Here is a 22713-nt window from a genome sequence, read left to right on the forward strand (position 1 = left end):
ACATGCGGAAAGAGGAGGAGGAGGAGGAGGAGAGAGGACATAAGGATGGAATGAGGATGTGGAGGAGGAGAAAAAACAAAGTGAATAATAAACCAATCAAACAGGATTGTTCCGTGTCTAATGAATAATGGATTGTTAACTGCGAGGCAGTGCGTGTTAATATTTTACACTCTCCAAATGCTGCAGAATATCCCATAATTAAACAGACTTGCACCAAATGCATCATCTCTTCCAATTTTTCCAGTGTTCTCACTCATCCACACTCACTTACACCTACCATTACTGTACTACACATGTGGACAAATTCGCTGGCTCCGTCAATTAAGGAAAGAAAAACGTACAACGTTCACTAAAATGACATGAAACTGACAGAAATAATAATAAATAAGAATGTAATGAACATCGACTAAGAAAAAAACAGACCCTGTTTTCGGATTTTGACAATAGAATAATAAAAAATAAAAAAAATACTGAAACTGGCCTGAACAAAAATGACCTGTGACCTGTGAGTCCGAGCTTCCTGACACTGGGCAGTACGCTTTGTCAAAAGGCACTCTTTCAGAAGCCCTGTGGCTTGTCAATATGCATTTAAGCAAATTCTGATGATTTTACAGTATGAGTGGAGTCCTCAGTGACTGATGGTGGGATCCGACACGGTGATGTATCTTGACCTTGAAATTTACCTTAAATCCCTTTGAAAGCCCTTGGCTATTTGGTTACCATTCAGATTATCCTTCTCTTTAATTTAACCTTCAGTTTCCTTTTTTCCAGCCATGTCCATTAAACTGCATAGAGTTGGTCTTTACCATTTACCTTTAAACGATATATTCAGATTTAAGTTATTTTAGTGACCATTGTGGGTTTGTTTCTTTAATAGAAGGGGACCAACAAATTCATCCGCATGTGCATTAAACAACAGTATACTCTACCGCACTACCAAACCTGTTCTCAGTCGAGTGAGTTAAAGTGAATTTCCAATACTGAACTGCTTTCTCTTGCCTCCACAAATCACCTTTTTGATCCCTATCTCACCAGCCGAATTCTCAGACGTTTACAAGCGCAACACCAGAAGCAATTCCTTGCGGGCAGAGCGCTGATAAAGTGGCCGTTAACAAGAAGCCCTGGGGAAAGACGATGCAGGCCGGGAAAGAAAAATAGAAAAGAAAATAATCTGGACACAACACACTTCAATAAACAGATAGAAACAGTGGCTTAAACGGTTGTAAAATAAAAATAAGGAACAAAATACTGCACTGTGCAGTAAGAGGAAGAGGAAAAAACAGGACTAAGATGCTCAGGGGGAAAAAAAACAAGACATAAAGCGTTTAGTGTCTACTTTAGGGTTACTGAGCTCTTTCTGCTAACATGACAGCACGTCAAAAGGGTGGTCAGGGAAATAACCCATAATCCTTCTCTCCTCCCTGGTGGCTGCAAGAATAAAAACAAGCCTCTTTTTCCCCCTCTGGTGGCATCCTGACTAGTGGTGTGAAAAAGACATGCAAATATAAATGCATTTACAAGCAAAAACAAATTCTATGCCAGATTATAATCTGTTTTCTTAAAGCACATTGTTACTGCCACACATACAGTAGGTGTACTAAGAAAGAGGTGTTAACTGTAAAAGCTGATTTTTATTTGCTAGTAACTACAGATAGACAAAACTTATCCTGTGGTCATTAATAACAGCTTGTGTCTCTCAAATTGCATAGTTATGTAATATTGCAGACTCAGTGCTTTTTTTTATTGTCAGCACTAAGTCTAAGTTGTCTCAAGCAGCTGTATTTCTTTGAGGTTTTGAAGTCTTAAATGACTTAATAATTATTAAATTCTGCAAAACATCTGTAGTTGATTAAAAGTCAATGTACAATTTTTTTACATTGTAAACGCAAAATAGAAGAAGAAGGAGGAAAAATGCTAATCTTGCAAAATGAGTGCAGAGATGACGCAAGAGGTTTGTAGTTTCTGCAAAAGCTGTGCTATATTAAGTGTGAATTAATTCAAAAACAAAAAATGAAAAACTGATTCACTAACCAGCAAAAGATCAGTTAAATTGCATAACTGATGCAGCTCTAAACACCAATCGGTTATCCCCTTACAGTTTGCGTTTTAATGTAACTTTCGCATGCAGCATTTAAACTTACTACAGAAAGTTCTGTTTTAAGTTTCATTCTTCTGGAATTTCTAGATTATTAAATCCTTTGAAAAGAAATTTAAAAAAAAGCACTCCCCAGGAATTTTTGGGTGTCAAAACGTTTTGATTATTTGGCAACGTTGCTGATGTTGGGATGACATTGGTAAAGTATTAGGTTGTTTTTGAAAGTTACAATTACTTTGATGAAATGCAATCAGAACAATGTTGATGTTGAAAGAAGACCCCTAACAAAATGCTGCAAAAAAAGTATTTAAAACAACGTCAATACTAAACTAATGGCCTGAGCAGGGCTTAAACCCCAGTCACTACACAGTATGTTTGAGATCTGTTCTGTGAAAGCGGACGTTATGCAGTTTGGGCGCTGTACAAACATCACTGGAAGCTAAGATGCACCTCATGGTAATATTTCTAAAAAAAAAAATTAAATAGGGAGATAACATTACAACACTAAAAGATGCATGCCATGAAATATACACGCTGTGTGCAGAAAACTGTTGCATCCGTTCCAATCAATGATCAGAATTCCAAACCCTGTTCGAAACTTCTTTAAAGTACGTCCAAATACATCATCGCAATGTCATTACACCTATATTACAACATTCATCTAATGTTAGGGTTCCTGCTGGGACAATGTCGAGCTCTGAAATTTATCAACATTACAGTTCAACATGAAAACCAGATGAACTGGGAAGAATTGGGTTTTGTTATGCGATCTAGAAGACGCTGCTTTTAAAGAGGTGTGTGAACAATTATGTGTGAACATGTACACTGAGCAGTAGGACCAGTTTGCTCATTTGACCTTTTACATTTTCACACATTGCTTAAATTATGAACATCCGTCCATCCTGTCTGTGGTTTTCCAGTTTAGAGCTCCCTCTTGACACTGTGTCTGCATGTGTCCACTAGGACTAAAGAACAAACATGCAAAACACATACTGTAGGTGTTATTTTCAGCCATATTGTAAATGTTTCCCACCGCTGTTTTATCACAATCCTGCTGTGAAAAGTTATTGTAAATCTGTCTCTCACAATATTCAGTGGAATCAAATCAACCCGAACTAATAGAGTGAATGAATCGGATGAAAATGAATGAAAATGATAATGAGATAAAAATGCAGCTCTGTTGATGAGGGTTTTCCTTGAAATTATAATAATTTAAAAGCTAGTGCCTTCACACTTGACAGAAAGAGAGAAAAAAAGTGAGACGAAGGAAGACTCCTGGATCATCAGTCAAAATTACCAAGGGATGAAAAAAATCTCACAACTTATCTAAACTTCAGCTCAGTGGTAGAAAACTACGGGGCAAACTCTGCTCAATTACAGTCCATCACACGTCAGTGTGTGCGTACTGTAGGTATTGTACCCTGCATGACAACTACCATTTTCTGACCTCACGTGCAATCATATTATACATGCAAATATGGAGTGAAATATATGAAGAAGCAATCACACCCTCAGGAGGTAATGCATACATAATGGAAAAAACCTACTTCACCTTCCTAATCTATCAACTATCCTGAACGTCACATGCTGACATCCCAACGCATTCTACCCTCTCTGTCTTACCCCTGTATTCGTCATTTCTCCTATCTCTATTTTTCTCTATGGCACTGCGTAATGTGTGTATCAGCTGTACGTGCAGTGCTACGTTCTTCCTCAGGCTAGCAGTGAAGTTGGCTGATGGCTCACTCATATGTTCCGCTCCACATGTGCACGTATGATATGATGCCATGTGATTCAGAGGATAAAAATGGCTAAGGAATCAGCAGGACGTGGCTACATACTGACGCAAGAGCTGTATCACATGCAATCGAAGCATGTCTATACAGCTCTGTGTGTAGGGTATGTTCTGAAAATAGCAGAATTATATAGATGGGGATAACTGATGCTTCTAAAAAGACCTTATCTTCCCCTTTGAAGGTATGGGAATCTAACCGCAATTCACATCTGAGCTTAGTAAAGAGAGACAAGCTGGAGGAAGAAGGCTTGACCAGTAAAGGGCATCGCTGAATACTGAGATAGATTTGGCTTCGTGCCATCCCTCATGAAGGCTCCTCGATTCTCGCAGGCGTGGCTGAGGACCAATCTCCAAGAAGCTGAACAGGTGGCGCTGGAACAATTCCTCGCCTCACTTCTTCACGGCACAGCAGAGTGAGTCCAGAGCCATCAGGCTAACTTTCTGGTGGACGCAATGCAGCTGGCAGGGGACCACATGTCTGTGTCTACGCTTCTGGGTCCCCACCCACACCGGCTACAGTGATGATGAAGAAGAAGAAAAATCTCAGTGTGTCCTTGGGCCATAATCCAACAACGATTAAAAAAAAATTATTTCTCCTCCTTCATCCGCCAGTTGCTGGCATGAGGTCCAGCATTAGGGCAATGTTGGCGCTGAAGAAAGCCAGGGCATTTACAGGATCCTTCTCCAATCCAGATATGACATCCCGAATACAGCTCAGTATATCAGCATCTTAAGAACTGGCATCCTAACTGATCGAGGCATTACAAATGCTATAAAGCAATAAGTGGGAAGAAAATTGAAAAGTAATCAAAACAAGCACATACCACTAAATCAGTATAAAAATGTGACTGCAAAGTTCAAGAAGTACCTCAATGCAGCTTTCATTTTACATTGCAATATACGTTTAATAAAAGAAGCTTAGAATGTTATGTATTATATCTTGGACCATAGAGCGAAACCACTGGGCCTCATTAATCATTCTTTTAGTTGATTTTGTGTTTAGGTGTTTGCAGTATTTAAACTGAGTGAAACAATTTCTGCAGTTTCAGAAATGCGCATATCACAATCATCTATAAATCACCAGGGATTTGCACTGCTGATTTGTCCCCACCCCCAGAAAAAAACCTCCACAAAAGGCAAAGCTCACAAACCAGAAAGCAGGAAATGTGTTAAGAAGCAAAAAAGAAAAAAGAAAAAGGCAACTCGTTTTGATTTTGTCTATGAGATAGAAAAAATAATTATCAGTGGACAAACTTAGAAGTGAAAAATCTTGGAGTGTCTCGACAAAGCAGAACGCTATGCTCGGATACGAGTTCAAGGTTAGAGAGGACACGCTTTCAATTGCAAAATGTGAAAAGGGTAAAAATAAAGCTTGCCAGGTAATTGTAAAAGTAAATGCTATACAGTGACTATGTCAGGTTTAAGCTGTATGCAGGACAATATATGGCACAGTGCAGGTTAGGACCTACCAGATTGGTCAATTCTCTTTTTGAAAAGTGCCACCTTGATAAAAAGCCATATTCTATCACAATTAAAATATGTATGTGTTTGTTTTTGTGGTTTATGCAATGATGCAATGACGCATGTGCTATGAGTATCCTACAGCCAACACCTACAACAAGAAGTGTGGGAGCAATGCTCAGCAGCATTCTCCCTAATCCCCTTCAGTCGTGTTCTCTCTTTCCTTCATTTTCACTCTCTCTCTCTCTCTCGTTCTTCACAGTTTCTCTGGTCCCAGCCCATAAAGCGTTGTGTGACAGTTTGATTGGAGAAACAAAACACAGCCATTTACTATACTCACAGGGGCTGGAGTGAGACGTGAGAGGGAGCAAGACATCTTTATATCAAATCTCATCTCATCAAAGGGGCTGTTTCTCATATATGCACTCAAATAAAATATGAGGTTTATGTGTGGTTGAGTTGGAGTTACATGTACATTGAGAATAGAGAGGGAAAGAAACCAAGGGGGGCGCAGCGCTTCACACCACTGACTGCAACAATGCATTAGAAATGCATGACTCTGCAGTAGCTGTGAGGAATAGGGGACCTGATAATCGGTAGAAAGAGAGGGAGAGAGAGAGAGAGAGAGAGAGAGAGAGAGAGAGAACAGGAGGTTGAGGGAGAAGAAGGATTGTTATTGAAGAGTCTCTTTTTGGCACATTCAGCACCTCTGCCACCGGATGCTTGAAGCAAAGGCAAGAGATCAGAACAAAGACTAAAGGAATAAGGAATAAGGGGGAGGACAGAGGCAGGCCACAGACACAAAATTTACCATCTTTAAGCAATCCTAGTGACCTTCAGTGAAGGGCAGACGATGTATACAATCATGTAAATGTGACACAATCTAAGGGGATCAATCACAGGTCCTGGATGTCCATGACTGTACAGTATGCTTGTGTTAGATTTTTTCTAATCCATGAAATATAGCCAAAACATTTGAAAAGTTGAATGAAAAGGCTGACGGTTGATATTTGTGGTTAGGATGTTTGAGATTCTTTTTGGAATATTAACTCCATACGAAATGATTACTGTGATCTCAGACATGTCCATATTTGGCCCCTATTGATGGAAAAAGTTAATGACTCTGTAGTCCAGCCTTTATTGCTGTGTTGAATCATCTCTTAACAACAAATATTACTGCATTGTCATTATCATTATAAAAAAAAAAAAACTTACGGTACCTATGCTGATGTGTGCTATTATTAATGGATCTTACTGATGCATGAGAGATATACAGTATGTATCTGTATTTTAATAAATGTTTCATTTTAAATGGTGAGGTAGGCACACAAGAGACTATGCACACAAAAATATCAGTCAATGAATATGATCTTGGTCTAATTGAATGTACATCCCATTATAAATTTTTATATCATTTTCGAACATTAGTGGAAAATGAGCATAATGTTGTTATCATGTTGTCATATCACACCACCAAGCACTGTCCTCAGCTTTAATCACTTTTCTTCACCCATGATGTGCATCTGGCATCACAATCTAACTGTGCTCCTGAGCTAAATTCAAGTTGTGGCACTGTTAGAATTGCGCCACAATTCCAGCCAAACTGAAACCGGAGGCCAAACAACACCAGACAGAAGGAGGAACAACAACAGTCAACCAGAGACTGGAGACCAAACGACACCATTCAACTACGGGCAGAAGAAGTAACGACACCAGGTAACCAAAGACTGAAGGAGGAGGAATGACACTAGGTAACCAAAGACTGGAAGAGGAGGAAAGGCACCAGCCAACCAAAGACTGGATGAGGAAGAAAGACACCAGCCAACCAAAGACGGGAGGAGGAGGAACGACACCAGCCAACCAAAGACTGGAGGAGGAGGAATGACACCAGCCAACTAAAGACTGGAGAAGGAGGAATGACACCAGCCAACCAAAGACTGAAGGAGGAGGAATGACACCAGCCAACCAAAGACTGGAGGAGGAGGAACGACACCAGCCAACCAAAAACTGAAGGAGGAGGAATGACACCAGCCAACCAAAAACTGGATGAGGAAGAACGACACCAGCCAACCAAAAACTGGAGGAGGAGGAACGACACCAGCCAACCAAAGACTGAAGGAGGAGGAACGACACCAGCTAACCAAAGACTGGAGAAGGATCAACTACAGCCAACTAGAGACTGTGGAATAAATGACACCAGACAACCATAAAGTTGAGGAGGTACAACACAAGGCAGACAGAGACTAATGGAGGATACATTCTGACTACCTGTTTCTGATCGGCTTCTGTCATGGTTCCACATTTCCACTTCAGAGAATGTGTGAAACTAAACAGTTTCTTCTGTTTTTGCATTAGATCTGTAAATTCCTGTCTCTGTTTAGACAGTAGTTTATATATTGGTTTTGCAAAAAAACATTAGACCTGACAGGATTGCAGAAGTAGTCAGACATAATGACAGACAAGCGTCTGAGCTTTGGGAGAATGATGTGATGGTTACGAGTTTTCAAGGATCAATGAGAAGGAGGTCCTTGGTGCCAGGCTTGCTTTAAGATGCCGCTTCAGTTGGTCTTTGTATTATTTTTGTGGGGCCCTTTTTTCATGTTTTCCCAGGCAAGGTTGTCCACAGAACACAGTTTGGGCATTCTTGTGTCCTCCATACATGCCAGCTATCCTGCCCAACAGATCATTAGCACGGCCTTAATGTTTGTTGCATTGGTTCGCTTTAAGCATTTGATGCCAGAGGCGGCATCATGTTTTAACTTGTTTTAATAAAGGCTTCTGAATTACAGTGTAATGAAGAAGTATGTTGGACAAGCACAGTGAGTGGTCGTTCCAGACATGGCTTTAAAGAAGGTTGTCGACATCCTTCGATTTTGTGGCATGGTATAAAATGACACCAACAAAGTATGTTAAATAAACAACAAATATCAATGTTGTTGTGTGTAGGGGTGTATGGTCTTTGTGGTGGTTTCTGATGCAAGACCTTCTTTAGGCTTATTGTAAATCCTTTGTAAAGTTTGCTGCATCAGCAAAGCAATTGATGAGTTTCTAAAGACATTCTTTGCAATGGGCAAGAAGTGTTCTGAATCAGCATTTCCAGTGTCTTGGTGCAGGCCATAAGTCTTTGGAGCTTGAAGATGCTTACTTTAGTCTTGAACCATATACAGTATAGATTATTTTCGTGAGATCCTCCTTAGCTTCTCTAAGCATCATTCTAAAGAAAATTCCAAAGAGTGTCGGTGCGACGACACAGCCTTGCCTGACCCTATTGTCAATCGGAAATGGGTCAGACATATTGCCACCATGTTTCATTTGGGCCATCTGACCTTCATGGGGTTGCTGCAGAATCAAGAAGCTTCATTGACAGCCCAGTCTTCAGAGAATCTTTCATAACCTGTCTTAGCTATATCAAAGCTTTGATCAGATAAATAAATGCTGCAGATAGGCCCATGTTACCTCCTTGGATTTCTCCTGAATCTGCATAAAAAGAATATATTGTCTGCTGTTCTCAAGTTTGCACTAAAGCCTCACTTGTTTTAAAGTAGTTTTTCCTCTTCTAGTTTGTACTAAAACTTTTCTTTTAGTCTTTCAGTCTGTCAACCTGCAGTTCCTTTATCAAAGCCATAATGAGAATCCTGTCTGCTTCAATGTCTTTCCCAAAGAGGATTCTTAACTCTGGGTATAAAGCTACTTTTATAGCAGAATCGCTTGTAATGTGGGAGCATAAATGCTGATAATATAACAAAATGGTCATCCCATTAGAGCAAATGTAGGGACATGAAACAGTCAGAGTGTCCAGCTGAAAGGTTCTTGGAGTTCTTGGAGTCAATGGAGTTCAATAGAGTTCTTGTGTTCCTCCCTCAGACCAGTAAGAAATGTAAATAAATCCATGTTCTACAATAGAACCTTGAGCTGCAAGTGGTACTTAAGATCTAGTCTGGATAGTTAGAGCTGTGCGTCTGTGGTCATTTACTGTTGACAGAATCTTGCTTTGCATAGACTTTCCAGCACACTACCTTCAGCGTTGTTGTTTTTTCTTTCTTCCTTCTTTTTTCTATCCTCCTTCCCACTTAGGTCAGATGCATGTTGACCACAGCTAGCTAGCAAGGTGATGGTGAGATAAGCATTCTTTGGAGGACCTTTTCTAGGTCCACAAGGCTATAGGTTTTACATCAGACTTGGCCCTAGAAGGATTCCTTGACAGGGCTGAAGAACTCCTATTACAAGGATCCGGAGTCAGAGTTTTTCCTCTCCTAGACTGGCTGCCAACAAGGGCAAACAAGACCAGACTATAAACCCAGTTATACCAAGGGCACTTGGTCTTCCATAACCTACTGTAGCAAAGTCAGTAAAAAAACATGGGACACCATATGAAGGTGTCACTAAGGACACAGTAAAGGAACTCCTGTCCAGCAAGGCTGTGATCCTGTGGCATTACTACACTTGAAAAAGAGAGGCTATGAAAGATGCCCTTTTCCTCTCTCCCCTGGGGAGTGTATGACAGGCATTAGTGTATGTACCTATGCTTATATTAAAAAGCAATAACTCAGCAAGCCATGTAACACAGCCATGTAATACTGTTCCTCAGTATATTCACAAAATATTTATATGAACTGAGCAATAAGGTCTCTGATATCATACAGCAAAAGCAATAAAGCCTGTGGCGTCTTTTTTATTCTTCACGATTGAATGTTTAAATTATTTAAACCTTAAAAGACAAACAGGTAAATTTAAAAGCTTTTCTAATTTATAAGATGAATCTATTGGAAGCAAATGTTACAAATCATAGTTTTCTATTCCTGATGTGCCCATTAGTTAAACACATGGTGATGAAACACAACCAATACCTTGGTTCAAATATTGGTTGAATTTTGGTTTACATTCATCTATAGTGTATGAACACTATTCCTAATTTATTATGTATTTCAGCCATTTCACATGCCATTCGCGAGCTTCACTTGTTCAATTTTCTCACTTTTTGTACCACTGGTCATCTATACTTGATGTATATATTTGACAAAAACTTCTTTGCCATTTAATACCACACTTGAGTTTGTGCCAGAGGAATCATGCCATGAGTTATCAGTCACAGAGTAGAGTTGATGAACAGCATCGGCTCCAGAGCTGTGATCAAATAGCTTTGCGTCAGTCTTTTGTCGGAAAATCTGATTTTAATCATGATACTTTACAGAAGATTCAATTATGGTAAAGGGAAGGAGTTATGTAATGTGCTGAATCATTTAGACTCAGATCGGCATTAAGGCCAGTGAAGAATGAAATGAGAATTTAATAAGATTTCGGATCAATCGGATCTCATGTAATTTTGACTTACATGATTGAAACTGTGTATGTGAACAAAATGCCACAGATAACCTATAGAGTGTGCGTCGCCATGTTCTCAGTTACACCAAAACATCAATATCAGGTATATTGATTATATTCTTGCCATAGTTTCTTTTACATGTACCACTGAAAGTTTAGAGCAGGCAAGCAGACTCTTCCTCACCAATCTAACTAGCTATCTATTCACCTCTAGCTAAAATTTTAGCTTTTGGGGATTTTTTTCAAGTTTAAGGCTTAAACGTATTTCAAATCAAGAAAGGATCTAAAGCAGCTATCCGTATACCTGCCACAGATATTCTAGATGCTATGATTTTCAAATAACATTTTGCTGGGATTAGTTACATTATTTAAATCATATCTCGACAAAGTTGACTTTATACAATGTCTGGCCAAAAAATGTTGCCTTTTTAAAATGGCCTGCAATAAGCTAAAGATAACAACTACTAGAATTAAATTGGGTTAAGAACAGTCTGACACATTATTACCAACTTCACAGAAGAAATGTGGTCAAAGAAGAAAAAAAATTCATGAACGCTAACTTAAAGATCACTTAAATGCCTGGTGAAATTGCATCATTAAAAAAATGTCAGCAGACATCACAGTTTTTATTCAAAGGTTTCTATCTTGGTCAGCAGAAGCATGTGCGGCACACATGATAACGTGGCTGAAAAGAAACTCTCAAGAAAACTCATAAGCCTGGCTCAAATCTTCCATGTCATGCAGGACATCAGCTACTCTCTTAAGTTTTAGAAAAAAAATTATAATAACAAAAAAATGACATGAACAAACTTGTATAAGCAATGCACTTACAGTATACAGTAACCTGAAATAATCAATTCATTATATTATTTAAGAATATTAGTATCAATCTTATATTAGTTTAATAGATGGAACTTCTTAGACTGTATTCTTTAATTCCTGATTAACTGTCCTTGGTATAATAAAACAGACTAGATAGAATGAGACTTTCTGACTCCAGACATCCATTTGTGATGACTCAGCACGATGTCGCCTTAATGCTGTGCCACCTTCCATCAACACTGACATATATATGAGAAATAAAACTCTTTCTCTCTTCTCTCTGACGACCCTGTCAGCGTTCAGCATTCACATGCCTGAAGACAAAACCCTTTCTGTTTCCTTCAATCTTTTTCTTTTTTGGTTTAATATTCCTCCAAAGGCACTTTACTGGAGATGGAGAGATGGCTGTGGTGGTAATAAAGTTGGATTATTTTTAGCAGCGCGTGCTTATGTAAGAACTCTTCCTTCTGCCCTGCACAACAACGCTGAAAAAAGGCCAAAGTTGATGTGGTGCTGCTTATGCTGATTAACCGAGAGAATCCGGGAAAGTTACAGTGAGAGGCGAGGAAATGAAGAGACGTGCTGAAGAGCGAAATGATAATCACATAATATTTTGCTAGGTAATGTGGTTCTGAGGACATGTTTTTCAGTAGAATTAGGACTTTATTGTACATTACGATTTACTAATTACCTAATGCAAGTTATGGAATGCAGTAAAGGCAAAGGAAAACCTTGTAAGCCATTTACATAGAGACCCGGTCGGAAAGGTTGCACAGTGTCGTGGAGGCTTAGTGGTTAATACTATCATCTTAGCCCTCCAGGGTTTGCATGATTTTCCATGGTCTCTCAGTGCTTGGGGGGAATACTTCCTCTTACACTGCAAAGACATAGGGCAATTCTCAAATTGTGTAATTGAGTGTATAAATGTGTGTGTCTGTTCTTGTTCCCTGACATGGGTCGGGTCACTATCCAGGATGTCCCCCACCTTGTGCCCCTGGTTCCCAGGCTTCAGACCCCCTGTGACCCGAGACAGATTAGAGTACTTTATTTTTATTTAGATTTTTCTGAACCGTTTCAAAACACTTAGCTGACTTTCAACTAAGAGTGCATCCTATTAAGTAATACCCATACTCAAATTTATGTATTTAATATTGACCCCAAATGATATTTCAGCATTTCTTTTTTTTTTTTACCACCGAGTTTAATGTTAGAATCTTGCATAACTGAGGCATGCTTCTCTGTTTTATTTAAACTCCGGCATTTGCCTTTTAACTCTTAAATGGCTTTTGTACAATCTCCACAACTAACTGAATAAAATATGTATAGTTAATTGACTGCGAAAACTGCAACCCCAATTAATCCTAATTGAGCATCCTACCAACCAACATACTGCAAGGTGCCACTGCAGAGAGACATGTCAAGGTCACACCTGCCAAAAACAGACTTTCGCACTGTGTATGTGTGTGTCTATGTATATATCATAAAGATATACTTGGTGCGTGTGCGTATGTGTGTGTTCTATTCACACCAACACCTGCCTATAGGACACCCTCCCAACACACATACTCTTAGACAAACATTTTAGGACACCAGCAGAGATTGTGTGTGTATGAGAATCAGCATGTCCCAGATGGGGGCATTAGCCAGAGGGAACAGGTTGAAATAGGCTCTGGACCTCGAAGCCTCTGTTAAGCAGTGATGAAACAGATCGATGAGCCCGAGGCGCCCTGTGATGGAGAGTGAGATTAGCTGAGTGACAGCCAAACTGAGCCAAACACTCGGCCAGCCTCATTAGTGTAATGATGTGTGAACCTGTGTGTATTTGAAAAGGATAATGTGTTGCAGCTTGTGTGTGTCCAAGGTGTTAAAGGTGAAGCTGGTGAAAGTTAAGTGGTACTGATAGGGTGTTAAATATGATGACAATAGGCTTCATTTATTAATCTTTAGTATATGCATGTAAATCTTCAGTCAGAACTGAAAATGTTTACAGATAACTTCAAAGGTAGGGGGACTAACTTTTGGATATGACTGTGTAACTGGTCTGATCGTAACTGGGCTCAGTAATAGGAAAATTTAACCTCAGAAATACAACAAAATATAACATTTTCACTGACACATTAATTGTTAAAAAATAGCCAAAAAATATAAATATGTGGCCAACACCAAGTACCCCTTACTGCTTCCACAGGATTTAGGAGGGTCAATTGCAGCCCAGGTGGCGCTAACTGTCAGATCTGGATTAATTGATCATTAGCAGGTATACAAACTTCTGTAAAAGCAGATGTTTGGGCAGTTTGCTGGTGTGGAGCAATCAGGTGTGTGTTAGCACAATGCCAAGAGGGGAAGACATAAGCAATTGTCCGAAAATGGTTATAAGCCATCTCTAAACTATTTGTAGTTCAACATTCTACAGTGGGAAAAATTTTTTACAAGTTGAAACCATTCAAGACAGCTGCCATTTTTCACAAGAGTAGACGTCCCAGCACATTCACCCCAGGGGCAGACGATGCAATGCTAAAAAAAAAAAAAAAAGACTTTTATCTTAGAACCTACAGGCCTCATTGAGCATGTTACATGTTAAAGTCCATCATAAAACATTGAAATAAGACTGAAAAAGTATGGTTTATTTAAAAGGTTTGCCTTGAGAAGGCCTCTTCTGTCTAAAAAGAACATGGAAGCATGACTGAGATCGGCAAAACCGCATGTGAACAAACCCAAGGCTTCTGGAACAACACCTATGACCAAATTCTACCAATAGGAGGTGTTAAGATGTTATTTTGGCCCAGCTACATCTCATACTCGCTGTCAATCACAGTGACAGATGGGTGATGATTTGGGCTTATTCTGCAGGCCTAGGACCTGGCCACCTTGTGGTCATTGAGTTGACCGTGAACTCCTCTGTATACCAGAGAATTGTAGAGCCAAATGTGGGGCCATCTGTGTGGCAGCCAAAACTTGGTCGAAAATGAGTCAAAAGCACACCTGTAAATCTACATCAGAATGGGTGGAAAATTAAACATTGCAGGAGTTGTAACGGCCTTGTCAAAGTCCAGACCTCAACCCAACTGAAGTGCTATGATGGGACCTTAAAGAGAGAATTCTCAAAAACATCAATGAACTGAAGCAATGCTGTAAAGAACAATGTGAGAGACTGATAACGTCATACAGGATTACTCACACAACGACTGCTGCTAAAGGTGGATACTTTGTTTTGTTGTTTTGCCCATATTTTATACATACACACACATATATATATGAATTTTAAAAAATTCCATCAGCATGTACATTAGAAAGTGTATGTGTGTGCTTGCTTGCAAGACACCAACGACTAGGTAACCTCGCAGGCATGAGTTATTTGTGAGAAAAGCATGACATAATGCCCCTGACTTGCCTAGCAACCACATCCCACAATTCACACAGCAAGTTGCCAACTAGACAGCAAAGAGAAGAAAAAATAAAACAAAAAGAGAGAAAAAGAGACAGACAGAGACAGAGAGAGTTTGCAGTGTGTTGGGTTTTAAATAAAGTCATGCTCTGAGTGTTACCTGATGTGTTCACTTGGTCACCGGAATTTACAAGATGGCCCAAAAGTTCACCGCTAAAAGCTGTTTTTATTATCATAATTATATATCTATTATATATCAACAGTCAAAAGAAATTTACCACAGTTGACTTAAGCTTACAAAATCGAGAAATTATTATTTAAATATTTTAGCTGAATACTAAACAGATTTACATGAAATGCAGCGTTTGGTCTTTTGCCCCTTAGTACTGATTATCTGATCAGCGCATCTTTACGCATAATCATCCCTAGTTACACTTTCTGCAGAAAGTTTGGAGCAGCTGCAGACTTTCAGACTCCTCCGTGTCGTCGGCCTAATGGAGATGCCATTCCCGTCCATTTATTCGCCTCATTTTAAAAACAGTTAACCTTTCCAGGGAAGAAGTCAATATTAAATCTCTTTCAAAAGTTCACTACTGAGCTACGAGCACATGCTCGCTTCTCGATGAACATTCGACTGAGCGGCGACTTCAGAAGGCAGGACGGGTGCAGGGGTTTGGTAATTGTGGCATAAATTATTTAACAGCCTTTCTGAGGACATCACGCAGGGCACATTTCTATGACAACCAGGTTCAAGCCTGCATGTGTGTGTGTCTATATATCCACGCCCACTTTTATTTCATGTCCACACGTCACTGTGATAGAGCCCGGTGAGTAAGCAGCAGCAAAGCACAAACACTACACATAAAGCCTGCCTTATTAGATTACACAAAAGCAACATCTGCATTTCAGATGAGACAGCATCCCTACCCAAATCATTTTAGTTAAAAATCTCATTCATAAACAAACTAAAAGGCTTATATGGGCAATATGCAACAGATTATTCCTAATGGAGTGCCAGATAAGTTATATATCTTTAGTGCAAAACTAATGAACCAGATATAAGTGACCTAAGCATGAAATAAAAGGAGTAAAGTCAAAACTGTTTTTAAATAAAAAAAAAAAAAAATGACAAGAACACTCAAGAAATTTTGCTAGGGGTTTGAGGATAATGAGGAGCTAATGTCAGACAGTGCATGGATGACTGACACACATCTTTATAGATACATTATGGAAGGATAAAAATGATAAATGAATCACTGAGTAAATCACCTGCGACTCAGAGGAAAGGATCTGGGTTTATACAGCCAAAACGTGTGATGATTTGTGGTATTAGAGGTTTGATTAGAGAAGCTTTGCTCCTGCTCTGTTAAAGACAGACTTTTGTAATTAGGGCAGAAAGAAAAAGAGATATTCCTATTACTTTTCCTGAGAATCTTTTAAATGCATCATCATCATTATCATTATAATTATTATTATTACAAAACCCATGTGTTATGCGCATCAGCATCCTGTAAACATCTTTAGGCTCTTGTTTATGCATTGCATAAGTAACCCCAAGCCTACAGGCAGTGACTCTGTTTCTGAATCATGCTCAGACCTAAACACCTGACAGGACAAATAAGTGCAACAAGACAAAGGTTTGTTTCCATTGACCTGGAAGAAAAAGAAAAAAAGCACAATAAAAACCTCTCAGCTTCATTAATAGCTGCTTTGACACTGGGAGATAGAGGCAGTAGTCCTTCAGTAATCACTCATTCCTGTCAAGGCGTGGTGTTTAATGACAAGATAAACCACCTGACCAATCACACGACACGAGAAGCCACTTTGATTAAAATACAAGCACTGCCATGGAATAAATCACACCCTGGATGCCATGGTGGAAAGCACATCAGTGTACTGGATGCAGTGACAGTAACCGGCAGACTGTATACAGCGCTACCATTTGGTTTGTGGTAGCTTGTTTTTTTGTAACAGAACCAGATCAATAGATTACTGAGTAGGGCTACCTGCCCTTTTCATTCCTCTGCACTTAAAAATCCATTTTGTGAAAAGGACAACGCCCCCCTCTCCGACACCACCTTTCTCAGGGACAGACTGGCATTTTAACCAATTTTACTAAAGAAACATTCAGATTTTCACATGCTGTACTGTTTGAAAGTCTTGAGCCACTCCTAATTTCTACTGTACATATTAATTACAATTAAATTATTTGGAATTAATTCAAGAAACAGGAATTTTTTTTTTTTTGTGAAAACTGCCTAAGTGCCTAAAGATACAAGTAAAAAATTGTTTATATAACAAGCTCAGCAGCAACTTTATTTCCCCTCTCGCCTGTTCCAACCACTCAGCATTCAGTATACCAATACTAATCACCGGTATACTAATACTAATCACCGGTATACTAATACTTATCACCGGCCTAATCATCTGTCATCATCTGCACATGTTTCTCACTGGTACATGCCTTATATTATATGATTTATTTATGCTTTAATGATTCATACAGTGGGTCATTGTGTGGTTTAACAAACAAAAACCATTCCTCTGAAACAGGTCAGGTACAGGGACTAGACTGAAAACGAGAGCCGAAGTCATTCAGGATGTCTGGATAACCATTTCTCAAGGCCAGTTAAAAAAATATAAGCAGGTCTGGCTCTTTGAATGCAAAATATGAACAAATGAGGGGTGGTGTAAAGCTTTTAATGACATAACCTCAACACAAAGTCTTACTTCTCTTTTTAGCTGATTTTCAATGGTTTTCTGTGGTTGTTTAATCGTAAATTACCATAACTGTGTTTACTAAGACCAAAAAGGGGGTATATTCCCGCTTACTTCTCCATTCTTTCTTCAAATCTTGGCAGTATATTCTACTGTACTGTACCTTATAGACTACAGTATAATATATAGTATTATATTATAATGGTTATATAGTATATAACACTTTTTGTGTGACTTTATGCTTCTCACAGCTTATAAATCAAGAGCTGAACAATAGGACCCTGACAAATGTCATTATCTGTCCTGTCCACCTCTTCCCCCTTGAAAGTATTCTCCGACTGAGCAAAGGGAGGCAGCAAGGGCCTCTCATTGGGGCTTTTGTGTTAACTTGATTCTCTTGTTTTAGATTACGATGATTAATAAAAACCTATGTGGACTAAACAAGGCAGTCCTTCAAGATAAAAGTAAATTAATGCAACAATGACTTGTACTGTACAGCCATAACACAATTCCATAACTCCACAAGACCTCTGTGGGTGTGCACCAGGATGTTGGCAGTGGATGCGTAGGGTGCTGTGGTGCACTGGGTGTTCTGGGCCCTTTCTATTGTGGCCAGCATTGACTTTTTTCACCAATTTGCCCTAGATACCAGTTGACTGTTATATAATTGCTGATTAGTGTTTTTCGGTTCACCTGAATTTAAAATACAATGCTGTGTCTGAGGGTTTTAATAAAATATAGAAAATATTCACTGATCAGCTTGTATACTGGATATGGCAAGCGCATTCCCCTGCTTTAGGAAGACAACAGCAAACAGCCTGATTTTTTTGGGATCACAGCACACCAGCCCAAGGGCATGAAACTGTACACTTCCCTTTCCTTTTTTTTTCCTGCGGTAATCTTCTGGACAGCTCTGCTGCTCCGGTCTCTTGATCTGCCACTTTCCATCATGCTCATGGGTGAAAAAAAAAAAAAAGCCAAGACAGACATAATACTGGGATGGTAGAACACATCTAGAACCATAAGAAAGAAGGATATAAACTACAACCTGGATAAGAAAGCCAAAGCAACAGAGAAGGAGAAAACCATATAGATGTACCGTATAGATCTATGGAACGGGAAAATGGTAAAAATAAGAGTACGGGCAAAACAACAGCAAGAGCAGCTTACAGAAATCGAAGGATATTAGGACTCTTTTAGTACTTTGTCTGGTAACTGAGGATCGGTCTACAAGCTTTAAAAGTGTTAAGGGGGGGTGGGTGTCAAGGAACTTGTTTTTTAATCCAAATTTAGAGCCTCATCCTTCATGCTCGTTTTATTCGCCTTCACGTCCCAACAGGAGATATTATAATGTGTATCTACTTAAATCCTGATCACTTAGTTACCCTCGATAAAGATTCTTTTGAAAAAGGGCAGATTCTCTGGATTCTCACAGTTGGTGTGTCAACATCTCTGCTGGAAAATATAAAAGAACACAAAATCAGATGAAGCTGATGCGGAAATCTGACTGACAGCAAATTGATCTGACAGGACTGAACAAAGTGATGAGAAAATCGCAAATCTTTTCAAATATGACATTCAGTTGTCAGCTGCCTCGCCTGTCAAAGAATCAAAACCATTCCACAAAAATTTGACTTTACGTCAGCTTCCTGAGTTGGAATTGAATGGAATTAAATGGAAACTATTCTGATTCCTAAAGAAACACTTTTCAAATCACACGAACACGCCAGATTGTATTTGCAAGGAATCATTTAGAAATAACACCAAGGGGCGTTCAAGTCAAACCGGGATTCGTGGTGGAATTTCTTGTGAATGAAGATGTAAAAACCAATGACTTTCCTTTACAGAAAACTTCAAGCACAGTACAGTAATGAGACTCTTAGCCACAGTAAAACATGTGAATGTTGCAAATATTTAAAAGAAGGCCATACATCTAGATTGATGATCCTGGCCCAGGTAGCACTGAGCCTACTGCAGTCATTCTCGTTAACATTCAGCAAGTGGAATGCCTGATCCTTGAAAATTAACTAGTAACTTGTCGCCAACTTGCGGAAGAGACCAATCTGTCTGTGGAAACCTTACACACATTCATTTATTAACAAAACTTGCACATTACTGGAGCTCAGCTGGGAGTTCACATCCCTTTTAAGTCCTGAACTCACACCAAGCCATTTCCACATGTTTGGGTGAGTTCCTGAGAGGCCAGCGTTTAAGACGTGAAGCTGGCAGTCCTACTGTATAATGGCTCTGGTGTACTAAAAAAAACTTCTACCTTGATGGTATACAAGCACTTTGAAATTATGGGATACATGCATTAGCATGTAGCAGGGTAATACAGTATATAAAGAAATAAATGGAATTTTTACTCTTATAACTTTGTTCTGTTATTCAAAACACAATAAAAAGTCATGATTTGACTCCCTCATTATAGATCGAATAAATACCCACATCTTTCCCTATTATAGCACGAACATGCAGAGTCAAATCCCAAGCCGTGAAATCAACATGAGTGAGTGTTATCGCTGGATTATGATGGAACATGATGAGTCGTGAACACAAATGGCCAAGTTTGAACAGTACTTACAGGTGATTTCCTGCGTGATCCGAAATGGAGAGCACGCACAAGCACGTTATAAAGGATACAACCGTAATGCTCCACTTTGAGTCCCGATGGCAAGTATTTTCTGGACTGGGTCGAAGGCCATGGAAGATGGCTGATAGGGGAAACCATGGCGGACAGTCTGATAGAGAAAAATCAGAGATGTTAACAGGAGGATTAGCACACACACACACACACACACACAATTAAGAATGAGTTAATATAGACAGAATGTAATACAATTTTACAACAAGGTGTTGGTAAAAAAGTGTCATCTTTTTCTCTCTCCATGCTTATCAGAGAGTAGATTCCTAATCGTGTTACATAAGTGGTCCTGTGTTCTCACTGCTGCACTGTTCCATTGCTGGAGTGCTGCAAGCTGAAGGCACTGGGCCACAAGCGCTGTCAAAACAGCAACGAAACACGGATGCATATTTTCACTCCATGGATAATGGGCCTGTATGGCTATTTTGGTATGGATAGTTCATTTAAAAAAAAAATCTTGTCATACTTATCCCTCAATTGTGCACAAGAAAGAGAGAGAGAGAGTGAAAGAGAGATAGAGAGAGAGTCAGAGGTGCGAGAAATCAATTTTGACAGACTGACATAACCCGCACAGAACACATTGCGCCAGAGCCTGACTCTTGGTGCTGCTGGTGCTCACCACTGGTTCCACACTGGTCCAACAAGAGAGCTTTATTTTGCTGTTTATTATTATTATTATTATTATTTAAAATAGGCACTATTATAACTGTCTTATTGGACATCACTTGCATGCAGTGCGAAGACGCATTCCTGATGTGCACAAATCATCAAGCTGGGAAAATTCTATGGCGCGCAATACACACAGAACCAAAGCCGTAGCTTTATACCGACCGTGCGTAAAGACTGCACTGCTCTCCTCGGCTACACTGTGTGTCCCCTCATAAAGAAAAGAGGGGGGAAAAACCCTGTGCACATGAGCTGCTGTGTCGCTTTATACACTACAGGATTGAAACGGCAGAACAGACACGACGCGTCCGACATCTATCCAAAAACGTGCCAAATGATGGAGCTTCTGAGCAGCAGAGCAGCAGAGAAGTCCGGCTTCACGGGACCCTGCGCTCATCGGTCTCATGCACGGGTGCGTGTGTCTGTGCCCACCTTGCAGAGCTGGAAGTGCTCGGACTGGAGGCTCTCCGGGAGGATGAAGTCGTTCTCTTTGGCCCCTGCATGCGGCGACGCCGAGGGCGACGAGACCGCCGTCAAGCCGTCCAGCACCTTGCGGATATTAAACTTCTTCATTTCGCTCCCAGTCAGGCTGCGTGAAGAGGAGGAGGAGAAGGGGGAAGAGGAGGACGAGGCACCTGAGACGAGATCGCCGGTTTCAGGGGAAGAGCTGAAGGAGGAGGGGAGTGGAAGCCGCTCTCGCTTTGCTTCGCGGTGTCCCTGTTTAAATCGGACATGTTAGGGCGCGTTTTCTACCGTCTCCATGTCCATGTCTTTAGGTGACACGCTGATGTGGGATTTTTGCTAATTGTTTTAAAGGGCGGAAGCTGTGCTGCTGGGAGCTTGGCCAAGTCGGCGTCCCGCTGCGTCTCCGGTTCTATGACACACACACACACACACACTCACACACTCTCTCTCTCTCTCTCTACACTCAGCTCAGCTCGCTGAAACGGCTGCAGCGCCGCGACTGCGCACTGCGCGCGACACCCGGATGTTCGAGAGGAGAGGAAAGCTCGTGCCGCCGCCGGTGACCGCGAGTGACGCTGCGCGCTCGAGCCTTGCCTGTCGCGGAGATTCGAGCGCGCGCTCAGGATGACGTAACAAACAGTGTGCGGTTCACTGTAAGATGCAATTACAGGTCGTCAATCATTAAAAAAACAACAACTCAAAGACAACCACAGTTCAACAGAAATTACTAAGATAAAAAAGTAGAATGTATATTTTATACATCCATCGATCTACAGAATCTAGGAAACTCTATAGGCCACCTAGGGACTGTGGAGGCCGATGGTGACTATTGTAGTTTTTCCTATTTTCACAACCATGGCAGGACCTTCGATCAACATTCACACACTATGGGCAATTCGGAAAGTCTAATCAGCATGTCTTACTGTGGAGAGAAACCCAGAGGAAACCCACCAAGCATGGGAAGATCATGCAAAGTCCATTCTCTCTCTCTCTCTGTCATCGTCTATACCACTCAAGCCTGTATACAAGGTTCTGGGGGACCTGGAGCCTATCCCAAGCGACTTAGGGCACAAGGTGTGGTACACCCTGGACAGGGTGGCAATCCATTGCAGGGCAAACACACATTTACTTACTACGGGCAATTTGGGAACGCCATTTAGCCTAATATGCATGTCTTTGGACTGTGGGTGGAAACAGAAGTACCCAGCGGAAACCCACCAAGCATGGGGAGAACATGCAAACTCCATGCGCGCAGAGGCAGGAATTAAACCTGGGCTGGAGGTGCAAGCCAAACACTAAAGCCACCGTGCCTCCCCCCTTTCTCTGTCTCTCTTTCTATA

At 40.3% G+C, this 22713-nt stretch overlaps 1 protein-coding gene across 2 annotated transcripts in view; it reads right to left on the reverse strand.

Annotated features, from left to right (window-relative positions):
- The window catches only part of stxbp5a (syntaxin binding protein 5a (tomosyn)), a 77736-nt gene extending 55979 nt beyond the window's left edge, over positions 1-21757 (reverse strand). For both annotated transcript variants that reach the window (XM_053481311.1, XM_053481304.1), the window contains exons 1-2: positions 21341-21757; positions 20242-20339 (exon numbers count right to left, since the gene is read on the reverse strand). In XM_053481311.1, coding sequence (XP_053337286.1) covers positions 20242-20339; positions 21341-21481 — 239 coding nt within the window. In that variant the 5' untranslated portion in view covers positions 21482-21757. The remainder of the gene's footprint in view (positions 1-20241; positions 20340-21340) is intronic.
- Positions 21758-22713: the final 956 nt, after the last annotated feature.

The sequence above is a fragment of the Clarias gariepinus genome, chromosome 2, assembly GCF_024256425.1.
Source record: "Clarias gariepinus isolate MV-2021 ecotype Netherlands chromosome 2, CGAR_prim_01v2, whole genome shotgun sequence".
NCBI lineage: Eukaryota > Metazoa > Chordata > Actinopteri > Siluriformes > Clariidae > Clarias > Clarias gariepinus.